Below are 21,353 nucleotides of genomic sequence, written 5' to 3'. Positions count from 1 at the left end.
AATCAGAGCTCTGTCTCCTGTGCCTTGCTCTGCTGCTTTGCCTTATTTAGCAATAAAAAGAAGCTTCTTTGTACTCTGTTTTCTTTGATGTGTTTCTCCAGATACGACAGCAGCCAGAACCCACAGTTCACGTTGATGCATTCCTTTATGATGAAGAGTTTATTGACTCATTATGTGAAGAAGGAAAAATGAGCAGAAACTACTGCACCGTGTGTGGCTCACACCGAACAGCACCTTTGGGTAAGATCCTCATTTGCAAAGCTGACTTCTGTGTGGTTTTTTTAACCCATGTCTTCTGTATGTAAATTTGTTCTTTTTAAAGATTTATTTATTTTATTTATTGCACATGAGTGATTTATCTGCAGAAGAGGGTATCAGATCACATTATAGATGGTTGTGAGCCACCATGTGGTTGCTGGGAATTGAACTCAGGACCTCTGGAAGAGCAGTCGGCACTCTTAACCACTGAGCCATCTCTCCAGTCCTTGTATGTAAATTTGTGATCAGACTATTGGACACTTTTTAGAATAAAAGCTAACCTCCAACATTGCCATTACCAAAATTAGAAGTAGGGAGACTACAGCCAGATGGCTTATTTGGCAAAGTGTTTGTGTCAAACCTGATGACCCGAGATCAGTGACTGGCACCCACGAGGTAGAAGTAGCACCAGCTTCCACAAGCTGTCCTCTGGCTGCCACATGTGCACTGAGGCACACAAGTACATGCACTCTCGCTGGCACACACACAAATAAGTAGATAAGTGGGTGGGTAGAGCGATGAAATGTAATAGAGTTTGGTTCTGTTTTTTTTAAAGCTGTCTTTAGAGATCAGTTTACTTAATGTCTTTCACATCTAAAAAACTGCTTAGTCAGAGATAGCTCTTCAACCGAGCTTGATAGCTAGGCCACATGCTGAGAAGTGTAGCTTCCCCGGCACCTGAGGTAGTCCCCTGCTTAGCAAGACAGATGGTGGTGAAATACTACTGGATGGGGTTGGACAGAGACAGGCAATCAAAAAAAAAAAAAGTTTATTTGGGCTTTGTTTTGACCAAGAGACACATCTCTAAAGATGCCATTCATAGAATGGAAAAAGATGTGGCTCAGAGCTAGAGGAAAAACTGAAGTACCATGTACCAAATGGCTGGTGTGTAAACATTCATAGAACTGGGTTTGACAACCGTAAGTCTTAAGATTGGCCTATGTAATCAGTTATAAATGACGAATGGAAACCCAGAGCAGAGCAGCTCAGATAACTAATGAATCTGGGTCACCATGAATGACTCTGACAAGCACTCAGACGGCAAGGGGAGTCACTGGGATGGTGAGGGGCTGTGAGGGTAGGGGACTGCTGTGGCCTAGCCCCTCCCACCTCTGAGGCATGCACATGCCCTCTCTTCCTGAAGACTAGTCCGCCTTCTTCATTTAGTTGCCTCTTCCTTCTCCTCCTTCTCCATCTTCTTTTTGTTTGTTACTCTGTGTAGCTTGGCTGTCCTTGACTCACTCTGTAGACCAGGATAGCCTCTAACTCACAGCGATCCGCCTGCCGCTGCCTCTGAATGCTGGGGTTAAAGGTGTGCGCCACCACACCTAGGTTTTGTTTTTTTTCCATGACCAAGATAGTTCTTCCTGGCAGGTATGCTATGTAGGACATGGTCTCATGAGTCTTGGAGTTCCCCTCCAGGTCAGAAGAAAACCAGAGTCAGGCTGTCACGGAAACTGGGGTGCAAAACTCTGACAAGGATAGAAGTAACCACAGCCAGCCTGGCATGTTGGTGCAGGCCAAACCCCAGCTCTCTGAGGTAGAGGTGGGTAGGTCTCTGGGAGCCCCAGGCCAGCCAGAGCTACAGAGTGAGACCCTGTCTCGAAAACCAACCAACAAGCAAAAGCACAGCTTAATTAATGCTCATTCTCTTCTCTCCCCAGGGTTTGTCTCTCATTCCTTCTCCCTCGTGGAGTTGAAGTTCATTTATCACCACGTGCTCCCCGACCTGTCAGGAAAGGTCTTGGTGGACATTGGCTCCAGACTTGGCACAGTCCTTTATGGGGTAAAGTGCAGCTTGTGGACTTGCTCGACCTGTGGAAAATACTTTCTTCTGCTAGCGAGAGCTTTGCCTGCCACCGTCCAAGGTGACAGCTTGGCTTTATTATTAAAGTAACAGGCTAAGGTTAAAATAGGATCCATTGGCAGGCTCCTGAATTCGGCTTGGTGGCAATAATTGGGTTTGGAATTTCAAACACCAGCTGTCCAATTTCCTCTCCTGGCTTGTCTCCACAGGTGACAACTATAAACAGAGTGGACCATGTGACTGACTGACTCTCTCTCCTCTCCTCTCCCCTCCCCCTCTCACTGCCCTCTCGTTTGTTTGTTTGTTTGTTTTGGGGAGGGGATCATGTGGCTCAGGCTGGCCTCAAACTTGCTATGTCAATGAGGGTAACCTTGAACTCTGATCCTCTTGCCTCAGCCCACTAAGTACTCTGACTGAGGCTTGTCTCCGTGCCTAACCTCTTTATCCTTGTACTGTATTAAAATAAAATAGTACACTGAGCTTTGATAAGAGCTCAGAAGAGCTGGGTGGTGGTCGCATACACCTTTAATCCCAGCCCAAAAAGGAAAAAAAAGAACTCAGAAGAATAACAAATACACCGGGCCTAAGAAACCTTTGTATGTCCAGAGCAAGTCACTTGATGGCGCTGTCCCTCTAGTTCCCTATCTTTAAAAGTGTACACTAGGCAATGTCCAAGGACACAGCATGTCCAATTTCCTGTGTCCCAAAATGTGTGCATGACTTTTGTTTCTGAAATATCACTTCAGTGTAGCTCTTATTATAAATCCAAATCCTGAGTACTTCTAATGTTCTTAGATCAATTTATAACAAAACAAATAAAATGTGGCCATAGCAGTAGCAACTTCTGCCATGAACAGGTGCTGTCCGCTCCCAGCATTGCTGCCTGCTTTAGGCATAAACCACCTCTTCAATGCTTAACTTTCAGTGTGTGAATAGATGACAGTTTGATGACTTTTACTCTAATGCTCCTGTTGTTCTTGGGCGTTGGATGGGTTAGGTTGCATTGGGTTTGAGACTTGCCAAATCACCAGGCTGGTCTTGAACTGGCCGACACTCAGCTTTCCGAGTGCCAGGATTGCACGTGCAACGCTCTGCCCACCTTCCCCCCAGCTTTCTTTTTTAAAGACTGTTGCCTACCTTGGGGCAGCAAGGTGAAGGGGGAGGAGGGGAAGACACCCCCTTCTGGCTCCACACATGCTCATGCACATATACACACAGAAGAAGAAAGAGGAGCAAGGGGAAGGAAAGAAAGAAGGAAAAAAGAACCATGCAAAAAATGTATTGTCACATAATTAGCTGGAATAGTATCAGTGTTGATAATGTAAATATGGTGGCATTTTTCCTATAGTAGATCACTGAATCAATACCAAATTTAATGTTGACATGTGTACTATGAAACATATTACAAATATTATAAGCATATATGATGAAGCTATAGATTCAAACTTGGTCTTTGCATGTGTTGCTAGGCAGCCATCTTCAAGAACCAGCGATAGAACCAGCACATGTCTAAAGCACCCAAAAGATAAGTTCAGAGCCAGCCTGTACTCTGTGAATCCTGTCTCAAAAAAAGAAAGAAAAACCTTTAGCAGAAGATTACCTCACTAAATTAGCTGACCCCTCCTTGTGTATTATTTTTTGTTCCTCTGCCACAGAGGCAGCTCACAATTTGCAGCAAGTCTCCATGTCCCTGTTAACTGATTGTGGTTGTCACTGCATTCCCCACAGATGATCTCCTTGCCTGCTTTGCTAGGATGCAACATTCCCAGAAATTACGAAGGCTGAATAGACCCTACACAGCTTGGGACTGTGGTCACTTCTATCATTTCCAGCTTTGCTGAATGCCCAGTTCTATCAGGAAAACTTAAAAACCAGTCTTTACAAATATAGCTACGTAATAGGAGTTAATAAACTTGAGTCAAGGGCCTGGTCAGAAAAGTTCTGAACGCCGTGGGTTTGTAACAGTTGGCTTTTTTAATTCAAGTGGACATAAACATAAACCTAAACCTCACTGTTCTGTGCCGTGCCGTGCCTTCTCGTTTCAGGGATATCTCTACAGCTCGGCAGCACAGCTTTGCGGGGTAGAGCTGAATGGAGAATTTTGCCAGTTGCAGGAAATGATCGTAAAGAAATACCAATTCGGTGACAGAATTAAGGTACCTGTTCAGTATGTTTTCTGTTGCCTTTGTGAATCTTACCTAATTGAATAATTCTGTATTCTTTCCTGTTGCTGCTCTTGTGTGGAACTGGACTGACTTGACCTGCTGTCTTTTTAGACAGATATTGTTTTTGTTTTTTGAGACAGGATTTCTCTGTGTAGCTTTGACTGTCCTGTACTCACTTTGTAGACCAGGCTGGCCTCAAATTCCTAGAGATCCGCCTGCCTCTGCCTCCCTGGGAGAGTTTTTCCTTTGTTTCTGTGCATCAGTTTGGGTGGCAGAACCGTGACTCTGCAGAGATTGGCAGCCAGCACACTTCATTAAACCGAAAGCGGAAGGGCTTGCACGGCCCGTGATTCCTTATCTTCTTGTCACTGGGAGGTGGAGATACTGTAAGTGTCACAGCACAGTGGTGCCTAGGGAAGGGTGTCCCTGTTAAGCTAGAACAGCTTTCCTCTTTTTCCTGTAAAAAGAAAAATAACAAGATAAAAGATTTGGGAGGGTTTGGTTTTGGGGAAGCACTCTGTTTGTTTAATGCAGTGGTCCTTGAAATTTCATTACTGTTCTGTACTTCTCATGGCAACATAGACAATATTAATGATCTCTGATATTAAAGACAGTAAAATATTGAAAAACTTCTCAGTGAGTTAAAGATCAAGGGGCTAGAGAGATGGCTTAACGTTTAAGAGCAGTTGCTTGCTGTTCCTGCAGAGGACCCAGGTTGGATTCCCATATTCAATGTTCAAAGTTGCTTGTCAGCTGCGCATTATCCAACAACCTCTTCTGATCCCCACAGGTACCTGCACACATGTGGTGTACATACAAATAAACAGGCACACACACATACACATAAATAACAATAAATAACATTCTTTTAAAATTTAAAGACCAAGCCTCCCCCAGTTTATAAAGGGTAATTACTTCCTCACACAACGTGTTTTTCCTTCCCTTGTCTTGCAAAGACAGAGATAAGTGATCAGAGCGAATTCATTATCTGGTAATAAGTTCATGAGCGTGGGGATCATGCTCAGTGGAAGAGCACTTGCCTGCCATGCACAAAATCCTAGACTCAGTCCCTAGAACTGCAAAAAAAAAAAAAAAATCAACTCATAGTTTTCTTGTTTTCTTTCTTTTAGCCCTGGCTAGCTTAGAACTTACTGCCCTCACTCTGCTCTTAGGTAATAATCACATAGCTAACAAGAATATTTATCAAGTTGAAAACTAAAATTTAAAAATTAAGAACTCACTGGGTGGTGGTGGCACACGCCTTTAATCCCAGCACTCGGGAGGCAGAGGCGGGCAGATCGCTGCGAGTTTGAGGCCAGCCTGGTCTACAAAGTGAGTCTAAGACAGCCAAGGCTACACAGAGAAACTGTGTCTTGAAAACAACCAAAAATTTAAAAAATTAAAAAAAAAAAAAATAAGAAGAACTCATTGGGAGCTGGCAAGGTCTCTCAGCAGTTAAGAGCATTGCAGAGGATCCAGATTCAATTCCCAGCACCCACATAGTAGCAGCTACCAATTGTCTGTAACTCGAACTCAGTTTCTGACGCCCTCTCCTGACTTCTACAGGTACTGCACACACATGGTATGCAAGCAGACATGCAGGCAAAATAACCAGACACATAAAACAAAAGGAAATAAGTCTTTCTTTAAAAATTAGGAACTCTGAGGGTGTGGTGGTGCATACCTGTAATCCCAATGTTCAGTGGCAGAGGCAGGAAGATGTCTGTGAGTTCGAGGCCAGCCTGGTCTACAAAGTCCAGGACAGCCAAGGGCTATTACACAGAGACACTCTGACTTGGGCGTGGAAATTAAGACCTCTGAAAAATCATAGTTAATAAACAAATGATCAAGTGCTTGCTTTTGCTTCTTAAATATGATGATAAAAGCATTTATGATGTTTATATTTTTATGAAATTTTTACCACTTTTCAAAATATTGTTCCAGTACACACCCACATGTTTTTCTTGGCTTGTAGCTCCCAAGCCCACTATCAATAGCATTATGGTGATTTTTTGGGGGAGGGATTGTGACAAGGTCTCTCTGTGTATCCTTGACTGTCCTGGACTCGCTTTGTAGACCAGGCTGGCCTCAAACTCACAGCTATCCACCTGCCTCTGCCTCCCAAGTGCTGGGATTAAAGGCGTGCACTACCACCACCACCTGGCTTGAGTTTTGTTTTTTTGTGTTTTTGGTTTTTTAAGATTTATTTATTTTATTATGTGTGTGTTTGCCTCCATGTATGTCTGTGCACCAGATGTGGTGCCTGGTGACTGCAGAGATGAGAAGAGAGGGTTGGTTCCCCTGAGACTGGAATTACAGAAGGTTGTGAGCTGCCATGTGGGCGCTGATACTTGTACCTGGCTCCTCTGGAAAAGCTCAGTGCCCCTGACTGCTGAGCCAAATCTTTAGCTCTATATAATATTTAAATAAATTATTTTGCTTACGTTTTTTGGCAGTAATACATTGAAGTGAATTTTAGAATCAAGTTCGAACATTTGACAAATTTGACAGTTTATAATTTACTTTAGTGGTTTTGAGGGGCATAGGGTTTTTTTTGTTTTGTTTTGTTTTGAAGATTTTTTTTTAATTGTGTGTTCAGTGTTTTGCTTGCCGTGCATGTCTGCATCACATGTGTGTCTGGTATCCACCAGGGTCAAAAGAGGGTATTGTGTCTCCTGGAACTACAGAGTTACAGATAGCTGTTAGCTTCCCTATGGGTACTGGGACCCAAACCCTGGTTCTCCGCAAGAACAGTAAAGGCTCTTAACCAGTGAGCTGCTGTTCCAGCCCCTTGGGCTTTTGGTTTGGTTTGGTTTGGTTTTCATATCTACTTTTATAACTTTTATATTGTATAATCAGGATTGATAATCACTATAAAAAAAACAAAACAAAAAACCAAACAAAACTACCTACCTAAGAGTACAGATCTAGTTGGGCAGAGCCATAATTCAAATCTAGATCCTTTGTCTCTGACATCTAACAACGTAATTATAATGGAAAAATCTCTGAACTCTGTTAAAAGAAAATAATTATGATTCGGGAGACACAATAATAATGGAACAAATAATTCCATTGAAGACAAATCTTTACAAGCATCTGGGTTTTACTAGATACTAAGTGTCTCAGCCATGGTCCTCACAGCATCACTGAGCCAGCCATGGTCCTCACGGCATCACTGAGCCAGCCGTGGTCCTCACAGCATCACTGAGCCAGCCGTGGTCCTCACGGCATCACTGAGCCAGCCGTGGTCCTCACGGCATCACTGAGCCAGCCGTGGTCCTCATGGCATCACTGAGCCAGCCGTGGTCCTCCAGCATCACTGAGCCAGCAGGCCTCTCCTCCACGGCTGCTGGATGCACTCTCCTCATTGTCTTACACCAGCTCATTCTTCTGTAGGTGCTTCATGCAGATGTATGTACCCAGAGTTCACTTCTGCAGAGTGCTGATGTCATTGTAATGAATAACGTCTTCGAATACTTTCTTACTGAGGCTGAGCAGGTCAGGTATGTTACTTACTGAACAAGAAATCTGTTACTAAACTATACCCAGCGAGGTGTGAAAAGAGAGTGGCAAGGTGCAATGGTTTCATGCTAATTTTAAAGTAACAAACTCAAGTTGGTTTATTTATTGTTGTTTTGGGGTTTTGGCTTTTCAAGACAGGGTTTCTCCGTGTAGTCCTGGCTGGCCTGAAACTCACTCTGTAGACCAGGCTGGCCTGGAACACAGAGATCTGCCCTTCTATGCCATCCCAGTGCTGGAATTAAAGGCCATCCAGCACTCAAGTTGGTTTTATTAATATTTTTATTTATTCTTTGACAGTTTCATACATGATATAAACTTATTTTAAGAAGGAAACAGATTAAATTCAAAATGTAAAATTTTGACAAAAACTGACTTTGTAAAATAATTTTTTAAAAAGATTTATTTCTTATGTGTCAGTGCTCTGACTGCTTGTATGCCTGCGTGCCAGAAGGGAGCGCTAGATCTCATTATTTATGGTGTGAGCCGCCATGTGGTTTCTGAGACTTGAACTCAGGACCTTTGGAAGAGCAGCCAGTGCTCTTAACCTCTGAGCCATCTCTCCAGCCCATAAAATAATTGTTTTAGTTTACATTTATTTATTTATTTATTTGTGAGTGTGAATGTGCCAGAGTAATTGTGTAGAAGTCAAAAGAAAAGTTGCAGGAGTCAGTTCTCTCCACTGTTTGTTCTGGGTATGAAGCTCAGGTAGTGGGCCTTACACTCCGGGCCGTCTCAGCGGTCCCTGTAACACACAGTGTTTGACAGATATAAAACGACAGCAGGAGTCACGCCTGTGCTTAGGGTGCAGTTAAACAGAGTTCCCAGTGGTTCTTACACTGCTCTTTTCTGCCTTGGTTTTCTTTTCTGTAAAATACCACCATATTTCTAGCCCGTTGTCTTGGTTTCTTTCCCTATTGCAGTGATAAAACTCTCTGACAAAAGCAACTTTAGAAGAAAGGATCTTTAGTTCCTGGTTACAGCCCGCTGTGATAGGGTAGTCGAGGCAGCAGGAAAGCGAAGCATCTCAGCTGCATCCACACAGATGAGAAGCGGTGTGCGTGCGCATGCTAGTTAGCTCAGCTCTGCCCACCTTAGTTAATTGCTCAAAATAGCCCTTAGCAGGAGCCAGAGTCCTTCTCAGGTGACTCTAGATTCTATCAAGTCAACAGCTAACACTAGCATCACTCCTATCATAAAGTAGTATGGGCTAGCCAAGGCTTGTAGCGAAGATGAGAATATTAGCCTGGAAAACTGATTGTTTTTACAGTGCTGGGCTTGAGCCCACAGCCTTGTACATGCTAGGCACGTGTTCTGTCTCTGAGCTTCATCTCCATCCTCTAACACTGTCCTGGAGGAAGTAATAGCAGGTTCCTTATTCCACTTATTTTTAAAGATTTATTTATTTTTATTATGTATACAATGTTTTGCATCCATGTATGCCTGTGCACCAGATCTCATCATAGATGGTTGTGAGCCACTGTGTGGTTGCTGGGAATTGAACTCAGGAGGAGCAGCCAGTGCTCTTACCCTCTGAACCATCTCTCCAGCCCACTTATTCCATTTTCAGCTAGTGAGAAAAGTGCAGCTGTCAGACTGCTTCTCTCTGCACCCCAGGCTGGCCTCAAACCTGAGCATCCCCCTACCCCCACCGGTGCTGGGATGACAGGCATGTATCACCACACCAGCAGCTTTTTTACTTTTAAACTTAGTTGCAGATAAGCAGAATGTTATGTTATTGTTGAAAGGTATTAATATCACTGGTATATGTATTAGGCATTGAAAGGAAAGTAGCTTAAACTCTTCGAAATATAGATTGGGAATGCAGAAGGTAAGCTGTTGGTGAACTCTGTGGGGGATGGGGAGGTTCTATATTTAGATTAGTGTGGTGGCACACACCTTTAATACCAGCACTGGGATGGCAGAGGCAAGCAGATCTCTGAGAGTTCCAGGCCAGCCAGGGTTGCATAGCGTGACCCTGTCTCTAAACAAAAATACAAACGGCTTTCTTCATACATTCATTCCTCGAGACTACGTGAGTCACTGAACAAGTAGTGGCTATCTGATGCAATTTAATAACGTGTACTTAGGGAGCAGTGAAGCCCTGGGTGAATGTGTGTTACTGACGTGGTTGTGGCCATGCCAAGCACCCCAGTGTCTTAGGCCCATGGGAGCAGCAAAGCCTCGCTGTCCTCCCTGTGCGGATGCTGAGAGTGAGTGTAGGAAATTTCAGGGTGTTTCCGGCCTGAAAACTGCTCCCCTCCAGAGACTGCTGCTATTGAGGTTAGCTAAGCCTGTCTTCTTGTCAGCTGTACACCATAAGCCCCGCCTCCTTGTTTACCTGTGTGTGCTACCTTGCCTCTTTGTACAGCTGCACGCATTAGCCTGTGCAACTGCATATAAAGAACACACTGAACTTCCAGGGTGATGCATCTTCTCCATTCCAGGGCACAGTCCACCCTAGTTTTTCTGATTGCCCCTAGTCAGGGTCCAGGACACAACACTTACGCTGTGGCGGTGAATTCAGCTGAACAATTCAGGGCATCTTGAGCTCTGTAAGTCCTGTCTCGGATAAACGGAAAGATTGTGCTAATATAGTTCTTCAGTCTTGGATTAAGTCAAACTGTAAAGTACATCATTTTACATATCACACTAAAAAAGATAGCGCTAGCTGAAACGATGACGTTTATTACTGAACATTATTGAACATTGTATTACCTTGTTAAGAAGTTCTGAAACTTACAAAACCTACTAGCCATAGCCTCAACCAAAAATAAGTACAATTGACACTGCAAAGACTGTGTTCCCCCCGCATTGCTTCATCTGTGTGTCCCCATTGGTGTGGTAAACTATCAAGACCATGTTATGAAGTCCAATGCATATCAATCTGGGAGTTAAACAGAACTGGTCCAACACACACTGCACTATGACATCATTGGCAGGGCCCATTTCATTGTCCTTTAGGACTGGCTAGTCCCACTAAACTCTGCAGGTACCCTGTGATACTAGATTTCCATCCCAAAATGCTACAGGCAACCAAATGAGGTACTGCTTCACTCTTGATGTGAGTTTTAGAAGATCTAATCTGCACGCTGTACACATCCACACAGTTATGCTTGGTTTCTGGCTTTGGTGCCCCTTGTTTTTCAAGGACTCATTATCTTCTCAGCTCTGGTTCCAGTCTGAAGGGCTGATTTTCATTTGCTTCATGGAGAAATGACAAGGCTTTGATGCTGATCCTACTTGACTTGTGTGATTCTGAAAACTTCATTTCTCCTTATTCAGAAACTTGACAGTAACCCACATCCCCATCTTGTTAATCTCAGTACTTTGACCTCGTAACTTTGGCAACACCCCTCAGGAACTGGAAAATTTGCCAATTTCTACTGTAGTTCCGTTTCCTGTGGGTAAACATTTTGCCCATCTAGATTTCTAGATACTATCTGCATTTTCTTTTGTCATCCTTACTCAGGAAAAAAAAATCCAGTGTCTGATAAAAACTAACATATCAGGTTTTTGCCTTTGTTGTGTGTGTGTGATATCTGAGTTCTCAGCAAATCTGTAAAAAAGATAGACTTCCTGTGCAGCCCGCCCCCCACCTGCAGAGTCTGTGCCACCACGATTCCTCCCACCAGAACAGTGTGCTTGTTATGATGGGTCTTGGGTACTCCATAGTCACCAGAAGTCCCCAGTCCACAGTGACATTCACTCTTGGTGTCGTGCATCCCATGTATGTGCACAAATGTGTGATGATATGCACTCAGCCTTGAAACAGGGACAATAGTTTCACTGCCCTAAAAATCCCCTGCTCAGCTCTTGGTCCTGTACTCTTGCCTCAGCCTCGGCAGCCCGTAGTGTTGTGTTTCCAGCATGTGATGGTAGAATCCCAAGCCTTTCCGTTTACATCCCTTCTCCAGCAACAGGCATTTGCGCTTGCTCCGAGCCCTCATGGCTTGAGCACACACTTCTTTTTACTACTGAACAATCTGCTGTTATCTGGCTATATCACACTTTATCCATTCCCCTACTGAAGGATGTCACGATTGCTTCCAAGTTTGGACAGTTGTGAATAAGACTACAGTAAATATTCATGTATAGATCTTTAGTTTAGATACATATTTTCAACTTCTTTGTGCAAACGAGAGTTGCTGGGTTGTATATTAAAGACTATATGCAGAGGTTTGTCTTGTTTGTTTTGAGATGGGGTCTAATTCCATAACCAAGGCAGGTGCCTTGATGTTCACTGTGTACCCCAGGCTAGCCTCAAACTCAAGAGGATCCTCTTGCCTCAGTTTTCCTTCATGCTAGGATTCCAGGTGTGTGCCACCAAAATCAGTTGGGGCTGTAACTTAGAGGTAGAATAAATTGCTTAGCATGCTTGAGGCTCTCTTTCTCTCCCCATCATGAGAGAGGGGGGGGGAGGTACTGAACAAGACAGCTGTCTCTATTCTGATTAATATGCAATGTTATCTTACTATTATTTCATTGTATCAGTTTTTACTGTGTTCTAGTGCCTGGGACTACATCATCCATAATGTAAGAAAACAAGGCTCACTTTTAGTGACAGTACCAAGTCTCCAAGAGTCTCTCATGGGTCTTCAGGTATGTAACCACTTCTCTGGTGGTTGGTTGGTTGTTGGTTTTGGTGGTGGTGGGAATTAAACGTAGTGCTCCTGAGCTTCTATGGTGGCCGAGGTGTTTAATTCTGTACTTGGGAAGGAGGGGCAGGCCCTCTGAGTTCAAAGCTAGCCTGGCCTATAGAGAGAGTTCCAGGATAACCAGGGCTACACAGAGAAACTCTGTCATTGAAAATGCAAACAAACAGAAAGCCCAGAGGGCTTGTGCATGCTAGGCAAGTGCTGTACTATATCCCCTGCCCTTCACCATTTTTCTTATCAAAACTGTTTTTTTCTGATAACTATTATAACATTCTAGAAATAGCAAGACTGTGCCACTACTGTTTTGTGGTTTATTTCATATGTGGATATAGATTCCCTTGTTTCTCTACACAGTTTTAATAACTGTGGGGTGATAGTTGAAGGGTAATAAATACTCAAGTGTGGGTAAGAGACTTAGCACCCACATCACAGCTAAGGAGAAAGATAACAAGCCTGCACCGCAGCTACATGGGAGGCTGAGACAGGAAGACCACTTGAACCCACTGGTTCATGGCCAACCTGGTTAACAGAACCCTCTTCTGAAAAACTAAACTCAAAAACTGAGTACCCACATCCTCACATTGTCCCTAGCAGAGAAGGAACAGGTGCTGAGTGCATTTTAAGGCCAGTTGGACTATATATGGAGCCTTTGCCATACAAAATAAAGGGCTGCAGTAGGGTCAAAGTTGTTCAAGGGTCTCAGAATTGAACAAGTAGAGAGGAAGACTGTGTTCCATGTGGAATTTGATTTCCTAAGTCAGTTTGAAATTTCTTTTTGCTTGGGCGTAGTGGCACATGCCTTTAGTCCTGGCACTCAGGAGGCAGAGGCAGGCAGATTACTGTAAGTTCAAGGCCAGCCTGGTCTATAAAGGGAATCCAAGATAGCCAAGGCTACACAGAAAAACCCTGTCTCGGGGGGAAAAAAAGAAGGAGGAGGAGGAGGTGATGAAGAAGAAGAGGAGGAAGAGGAGGAGGAGAACAAGAGGAAGAGGAGGAGAAGAAAGAAGAAAAAGAAATTTCTTTTTAACTCAGGCCCAGGCTGATCTACTTCAGCGTGATGATGGATGCTTATTGTTGGTCCCATAGACTCTAGAGCCACTTGGGATCTGAACTCCGGTCCTCATGCTTGTGCAGCAAGTGTTTTGAACATTGAACCATCTCTCCTGCCCTAATTGTGCTTGTTACGGCAAAGGAAGTAATCCAGAAATGTGTAAAGAAAGATGCTAATTCCAGTTTACCTGCTTCATTTCTTCCTGTGAGAGCCCTGCCCATCAATAGTGTGATCCTACCAAAATTTCCCATTCTCATACAAACATGCCTTTTAAAATATATTCTTGGTCAGGCATAATAGTGCATGCATTTAATCCCAGCAATTCAGAGGCAGAGGCAGGAGAATATTTGAGTTTAAGGCCAACCTGGTCTACAAAGTGAGTTCCAGCCCAATCAGAGCTACATAGTAAGTCCCTGGGTTTTTTTGTTTGTTTGTTTGTTTTTGGTTTTTGGATTTTTGAGACAGGGTTCCTCTGTGTAGCCTTGGCTGTCCTGGACTCACTTTGTAGACCAGGCTGGCCTCGAACTCACAGCGATCCACCTGCCTCTGCCTCCCGAGTGCTGGGATTAAAGGCGTGTGCCACCACCGCCCAGCAAGACCCTGTTTAAAACCAAAACCAAAGCCAAAATATAATCATTCTAAATGTCTAATTCATAATAGAATATTTATATTCGTAAGCCAATTTAGTTGGGGGTTTTTTTTTTCCACTTACCAAAATAACAGGTTTTTAAAGGTTTGTTTGTGTAACTTTTGCCTGCATGTATGAATGTGTACCGAGTGTGTGTGCCTGCTGCCCATTTTGGTGGAAAGAGCATTAAGTTCCCTGGGCCTGTACTGAGGAATGGTTGTGAGCCACCCTGTGAGTGCAGAGACCCAATCCTGGGTCCTCCGCAAGAGCAGCAAGTGCTCTCAGCTGCTGAGACATCTCCCCAGCCCCAAAAATCCTTCTTCGGGACTCCATGGACAACAGGCACACACTGGTAGTTCACAGTCTGCGTACAGGCAAAACATCATAGACATAAATAAATCTATAAGTATTTCTGAAAAAATTTCAAGTTCCAGAATCAGAGTAAAACGAAAATTACTCATGTAAACTTTACCATAGTAAAAATCCCGTTGTGCAAGGGTCTGGCGAGATGCTGGGTCAGCAGTTAAGAGCATGTGCTGCTCATGCAGAGGACCTGTGCTCTGTTCCCAGCACCCAGGTGGCAGCTCACGTGGGTGAGCTCTAACTCCAGGGCCAGGGAATGACACCCTCCTGGGCCTTCTTGGTGACCAGGCACAAAGAACACATACATGCATATACACAAACATTGATAAATATAAAAATAAGTCCTTTAAAAATCTGTTGTGTAACTTACTTAAGGTGATATTGTAAAATTCTAAATAATAAAATCATTCTGAAATTTCATGTTGTTAATACTTTTTTTTTCCTCATAGATTAATATGCAGCTGTCTTCCTGGGTAGAAGAGATACCATTGAACCTTGATGTATACCCACAAAGGGACACTGATGGAGAAGCTCTTGAGCAAATTCATTTATATAAGGTTCTCTAGCACTGAAGTAACCCTCCCTAGTGTGTTATGTTAATCCATATGCTTTGTATGTTCCCTTTCAAGTGTTATATGCATGACCATATACCTGCAATAGTTCTCTATGACTACATACATATACACAGCAGTTGTATGTACATATAAGTAAATTGTATGATAATTAAAATATTTATTTGAAATGTTTGTTTGCCCCTTTATTCTGAGTTTACTTTACATGCCACTAGGAAGCCTGACAGTGGCTTCTTTCATGCAAGAAAAGAGGAAATGGCAGGTCTCATCATATCCGATTTACTGTGTCTCTGAAGAGCCTAGAATAGGATGATTTTTGTTGTTTGGTTGGGTTTTTTGTTTGTTTGGTTGGTTGGTTTTGTTTTGTTTTGTTTTTCGAGACAGGGGTTCTCTGTGTAGCCCTGGCTGTTCTGGACTCGCTTTTTGTAGACCAGGCTGGCCTCAAGTGCTGGGATTAAAGGCATGTGCCAGCACCACCCGGCTCATAAAACAAATCTTAAAAAAAAGAATTACGCAAATTTCACTAGGTTCATCATGGTCATTGCAGCCCATTTCTGTTATATGTAGGCACAAAGCCCTAACTGAACCCCAGTCTTCTATTTGTGCTCTCATGCATGTTCCCTGGGGACCATATTCATAGTTGTCAACCATTATAGCACTAGGGATACATTTTACTTTATGAATGATCAATCGTACACATGAAACGAGGTGAAGCTTGCTAACTGAGGTCTAAAAGACAAAACAGGATACCCCCAACTCGATAAGGCATCGGGTCTAAGACCAATGGATAAGCTAGCCTTTTTTTCTCCATCTAGAATAAAATTTGCTGGGGGTATAGACAAATTAGTACTGAGACCAGGGGACATGCATATGAAAGCTGAAGGATCAAGGCTGCAGCACCTGTAATCCTGCAGTCGGAAAGTAGAGACAGAAGGATGAGTTCAAGGTCATCCTCCACTACCTAGTAAGATCCAGGTCAGCCTGGGCTATGTGAGACCAAAAATAAATAAAACAGGGGCTGGAGAGATGGCTCAGCGGTTAAGAGCACTGGCTGCTCTTCCAGAGGTCCTGAGTTCAATACCAGGCACCCATATGGCGGCTCACAACTAACTATAACTCCAGTTTCAGAGGATAGGACACCCTCTCACAGATACACATGCAGGCAAAACACAATGCAAATAAAATAAACTATTAAATAAATAAATAAAACAAATAAAAATAAAAGAGAATGACTCCGGTAGAAAAAGAGGTGGTAGTGATTAAATACGTATTTACAAGGCTCTGTACACACTTAGAATTCTAACTACTTCACAGTAATGTATCCAGCGTTGGTGTTGTGAGTAGTTTCACTGAAATGACAGAATGACCATGGTGTGGCCAACCGGCCCATCTCCGTCCTTCCAAGTTTCCTCTTGTGTGTCATCCATCCCGCCCCTGCCTACTGCCCAAGCAGACACTGATCTGAGTCATTTCATGAGAGTTTATTTTTTTATATGTAGGATCACTATATATGCAGCTTCTTTATATAGCCCTCTCGCTCGGTGCTTTCTTCCTATGCTGGTTTAATGGGAGGCTGATCCTGGTCCCTTCACACCATCCCAGATGGTGGTGGAATACCACAAGCTTTTCATTTTCTTGTATTTTCTGAGCTAAGCGTACAATCCTGAGTGTTACAGAGAATGTATTTTTCAATTTCCGGACTCAGTGCATAAGACGGAGAATGCTTGAAAACTGGGGAAGCATACCTGGGCACAGTGGTGCACACCTGTAATCCCAGCACTCAGGGAGGCAGAGGCAGGCAGATCTCTGTGAGTTCCAGGCCAACCTGGTCTACAAAGCAAATCCAGGACAGCCAGAGCTAAACAGAGAATTGCTGTCTCAAAAAACAAAACAAAAACAACAGCAACAAAAAGGTAATTAGGGGATGGAGAGATGGCTCAGAGGTTAAGAGCACTGGCTGCTCTTCCAGAGGTCCTGAGTTCAATTCCCACCAACCACATGGTGGCTCACAACCATCTATAATGAGATCTGGTGCCCTCTTCAGGTGTGCAGGTGTATATGCAGGCAGAACACTGTATACACAATAAATAATTTTTTTAAGGTAATTAGGTAATACCTCAAACCTTGTACAAAAGATGCATGAAGGGGTATTTTAGGGGGCCAGTGGTTAAGAGCACTTGCTGCTCTTGCAGAGGATCTGACTTACATTCCCAGCATCCATGAGAGACAGCTTATAACTGCTTATAACTGACACCTCTGGCCTCCATGAACACCTGCACTCCTATGCACACACCCCAATTTAAAATAATAAAAATACCTGGGCGGTGGTGACACATGCCTTTAATCCAGGCACTTGGGAGGCAGAGGCAAGCAGATCTCTGTGAATTCGAGGACAGCCTGGTCTACAGAGTGAGTTCCAGAACAGCTAGAGCTATACAGAGAGATCCTGTCTTGAATTCAACAAATAAATAAAATCATTTTTAAGTATTTTAGTTGCTAATTATTTTTTATAGCTTCAAGTCATAAACATTTCTAGACAGAGCTGGACGTGGTGGCACACGCCTTTAATCCCAGCACTCAGGAGGCAGAGGCAGGTGGATCGCTGTGAGTTCGAGGCCAGCCTGGTCTACAAAGTGAGTCCAGGATGGCCAAGGCTACACACTGAAACCCTGTCTCGAAAAAACAAAAAAACAAAAAACAAAAAACAAAAAAACCACACATTTCTAGACTTGCAGCATTTTTGAAAACCCACCCTTTCACCATAGTTTTTGCCCTTATCAACTTAAAAACTTTGCTTGTAGGTAGGTACAGGAGCATTGAATGTAAATGTGATTTTAATTTGGCCAGTTACCACTCTCATGGACCAGAGCAGAGAGAGCCCCCCCTGAGTAAGGCTGCCGGTGAGAACGTGCATGCTGTGGTCCTCCGCTCTCTACAGCAGAGCATCTTGGGCTTCTCTTGAGATCAAATGGGATGGTTACTAAGCAAAATGGCTTCCTGATGCAGCATAATTTTCCAAAATATTTCTACCCTGTAAATGAAAAAAATGTGGAATAGCAAAGTCCAGGACAGACAAAGTTATACAATGAGACCTGTGTAAAAAATAAAAACATGCCAGGTGGTAGTGGGGGCATACACCTTTAATCCCAGCACTTGGGAGACAATAGGACCTCAGTGAATTCAAGACCAGCCTGGTCTACAGTGTGAGTTCCAGGACAGCCAGGGTTACCCAGAGAAACCCTGTCTTGAAAAACCAACAAAATAAAAACATAAAAATAAGTTTAAAAATACAAAATCCTAAGTAAGTCCAGGATGGCCAAGGCTACACAGAGAAACCCTGTCTCGAAAAACAAAACAAACAAACAAACAAAAAAATACAAAATCCTGTTAGAATGTATCAGATCTCACAGCCTTTGCTAGAGAGGCTCTTAATAACTAGTTTACCTCAATATATGGTCCTGTGTATGGAACATGACCTCGATCCTCCTGCCTGCACCTCCAAAGTACTGAGACTAGAGGCATGTACTGAGACACTCAGCTAAAACTATAACTTCTTGTTTTCTTTTTCTTTCTTTTGTTTTGTTTTGTTTTGTTTTTTGTTTTTTGAGACAGGGTTTCTCTGTATAGCCTTAACTGTCTTGGACTCACTTTGTAGACCAGGCCGGCCTCGAACTCACAGCGATTTGCCTGCCTCTGCCTCCCAAGTGCTGGGATCAAAGGCATGCACCACCACGCCCGGCTTTTGTTTTGTTTGGTTTGGTTTTGTTTGGTTGGTTTGGTTTTTCGAAACAGGGTTTCTCTGTGTAGTCTTGGCTATCCTGGACTCACTTAGTAGACCAGGCTGGCCTCAAACTCACAGCGATCTGCCTGCCTCTGCCTCCCGAGTGCTGGGATTAAAGGTGTGCACCACCATGCCCAGCTTCTTTTCTTTTTTGTTATTTATTTGGTGGTTGGTTTGGGGATTTTTGGCTTTTTGTTGTTGTTTATTAAGACAAGGTTTCTCTGTGCAGCCTGTTCTAGAACTCACTATTTAGACCAGGCTGGCCTTGAATGCAGAGCTTCTCCTCCTGCCTCTGCCTCTCCAGCGCTGGGATTAAAGGCATGAGCCACCATGCCCAGCTCTATTATAACTTCAAAAAGTCATTGTATGAGCTGGGCGTGGTGGCACACACCTTTAATCCCAGCACTCCAGAAGCAGGGGCAGGCGGATTGCTGTGAGTTCAAGGCCAGCTTGGTCTACAAAGCGAGTCCAGGATAGCCAAGGCTACACAGAGAAACCCTGTCTCAAAAACAAAAAACCCCAAAACCTACAGCCTTTCTTTTTCTCTCGTTAGGATATACAGGCATCTAAAATAGTAAGAATAAATATAAAACAAAAGCAAGCAAGCAAACTGGAATAGAGCAAAACAGCAAATAAAAAGAGACCAGAGGCTGGAGAGATATCTCAGAGGTTAAGAGCACCAGCTACAGCCGGCCAGTGGTGCCGCACATCTTTAATCCCAGCATTCAGGAGACAGAGGCAGGTAGATTGCTGTGAGTTCAGGGCCAGCCTGGTCTACAAAGCAAGTCCAGGACAGCCAAGGCTACAGAGGAAAATCCTGTCTTTAAAAAAACAAACAAGAACACCAGCTGCTCTTCTAAAGGTCCTGAGTTCAATTCCCAGTACCCACATGGTGGCTGACAACCATCTATAATGAGAGCTGGTGTACTCTTCTGGTGTGCAGGTGTACATGCAGGTGCAACACTGTATACATAATAAATAAATATTTAGAAAAAGAAGAAGAGACCCAAAGAAAAAGCACAAGAAACACATAGACATGGAGACATACATGGCCTCACACACAGAAATCTGAAAACCACAAAACTGGAAACCGTAGTATATACCCAGAAGACCAGTAAAGGTGGAGGGGGTGGGGGCAGATGACGAAGCATTATGAGACAAAGAACCCTCCCAAAACGCCATTGAGATAAGTTTGTGTTGGACATCTACCGCTGGCCATGAGGCCTGCCCTTAAGAATGGTTTGTAGCAGGGAGACTCCTGCCAAGTTCAGGCCTTGTTTCCTTGGTGTCCTCCATCCCCTCTGGCTCCTACACTCTTTCTGCCTCCCCTTCCTGCAGAGTTCCCTGAGCCCTGAGGAGAGAGATTGAGAGAGACATGTCATGTAGGACTCAGTGTTCCAAGGTCTCTCACTCTACACACTGTCCAGCTGGGTCTCTGTATTTGTTCCTCTCTCCTGGAGGAAGGCTCTCTGAGCAAAACAGAATCTCAATAAGAGTGATTTTATTGCTGTTCCTTGAACACAGCAGTTCTCAGTCTGTGTGTCTCACACCTTTAGGAGCAGAATGATCCTTTCACGAGGGTCACCTAACACTATTAAGTGTTAGAAAACACATATATTTACATTATGATTCATAACAGTAGCAAAATTGTAGTTACGAAATAGCAGCAAAAATAATCTTATGGTTGGGGGCGTCACTGGGACATGAGAAACTGTGTTAAAGGGTCTCAGGGTTAGGAAGGTTGAGAACCACTGATCTAACAGAACAGTAGAATGTGGTTTTACCCCAGGTCCCTGGCCTAGCTAGTCTCAGATTTTTGACCACTTAAGCAGTGTCAGGAATGGGTTCCATCTCACGGTGTGGCCCTTACACCCGGCCAGATGTTGCTTGGTTACTCCCATGAGCCTTGAGCACTATTGCACCAGCATGTCTTGCAGGCAGGTCTCCACTCAACATGGAAGGGTTGAAGTAGGGGTGAAGGCGCCAGAATGACTTCTCCGTGTCCAGTGAGTTGTCTAGGTGGTGGTGTCTTCAGCAACCGGACCTTACATTCAGTAACCAGCAGCCTTGGCAATAGCCTGGGTTGTCATTGTGCTCTCGAAACCAGGTGGGCAGATCGAGGCACTTGCCACCAAACCTGAAGACCTAAAGACCCACGTGATAAGAGAGAACCTACTTTCATATCCACACGTTCATGTCCGCACGTGTGGACACATCTACATGCACACGCGCTACAATAAATAAATTAATAAAAATGAAACCAGTCCTTTTAAATGCCTGCTCTATTGCTCGGGTTTTGTTTTGTTTTGTTTTTTGTGTTTTGTGTTTTTTTTGTTGTTGTTGTTGTTTGGTTTTTTTTTTTTTTTTTTTTTTTTTTTTTTTTTTTTTTTTTTTTTGGTCCACTGTTCCTGGAGGTACCACAGTACCACCTTAGTGCAAGCTGCAGGGAGCAAACTTTTATTCCTTCTCCCCGCTCCAAATACCCATTTATTATATTTTCTCAGATAGAAAGTATATCAACTTTTTGTTGTTGTTGTTGTTGTTGTTTTTG

The 21,353-nt window shown here is 43.5% G+C and overlaps 1 protein-coding gene across 1 annotated transcript in view; it reads left to right on the top strand.

Moving 5' to 3' along the window:
• The window catches only part of LOC127189399 (uncharacterized), a 35,237-nt gene extending 20,157 nt beyond the window's left edge, over positions 1–15,080 (top strand). The window contains exons 3-8 of the mRNA XM_051146208.1: positions 102–240; positions 1,923–2,044; positions 4,111–4,221; positions 7,627–7,733; positions 12,261–12,351; positions 14,899–15,080. Coding sequence (XP_051002165.1) covers positions 102–240; positions 1,923–2,044; positions 4,111–4,221; positions 7,627–7,733; positions 12,261–12,351; positions 14,899–15,015 — 687 coding nt within the window. The 3' untranslated portion in view covers positions 15,016–15,080. The remainder of the gene's footprint in view (positions 1–101; positions 241–1,922; positions 2,045–4,110; positions 4,222–7,626; positions 7,734–12,260; positions 12,352–14,898) is intronic.
• The last annotated feature ends 6,273 nt before the right edge of the window (positions 15,081–21,353 follow it).

This window comes from Acomys russatus, chromosome 1 (genome assembly GCF_903995435.1).
Source record: "Acomys russatus chromosome 1, mAcoRus1.1, whole genome shotgun sequence".
NCBI classification, from domain to species: domain Eukaryota; kingdom Metazoa; phylum Chordata; class Mammalia; order Rodentia; family Muridae; genus Acomys; species Acomys russatus.
Note: the sequence above shows the minus strand (reverse complement) of the source record. Positions and strands in the feature narration are given on the sequence as shown.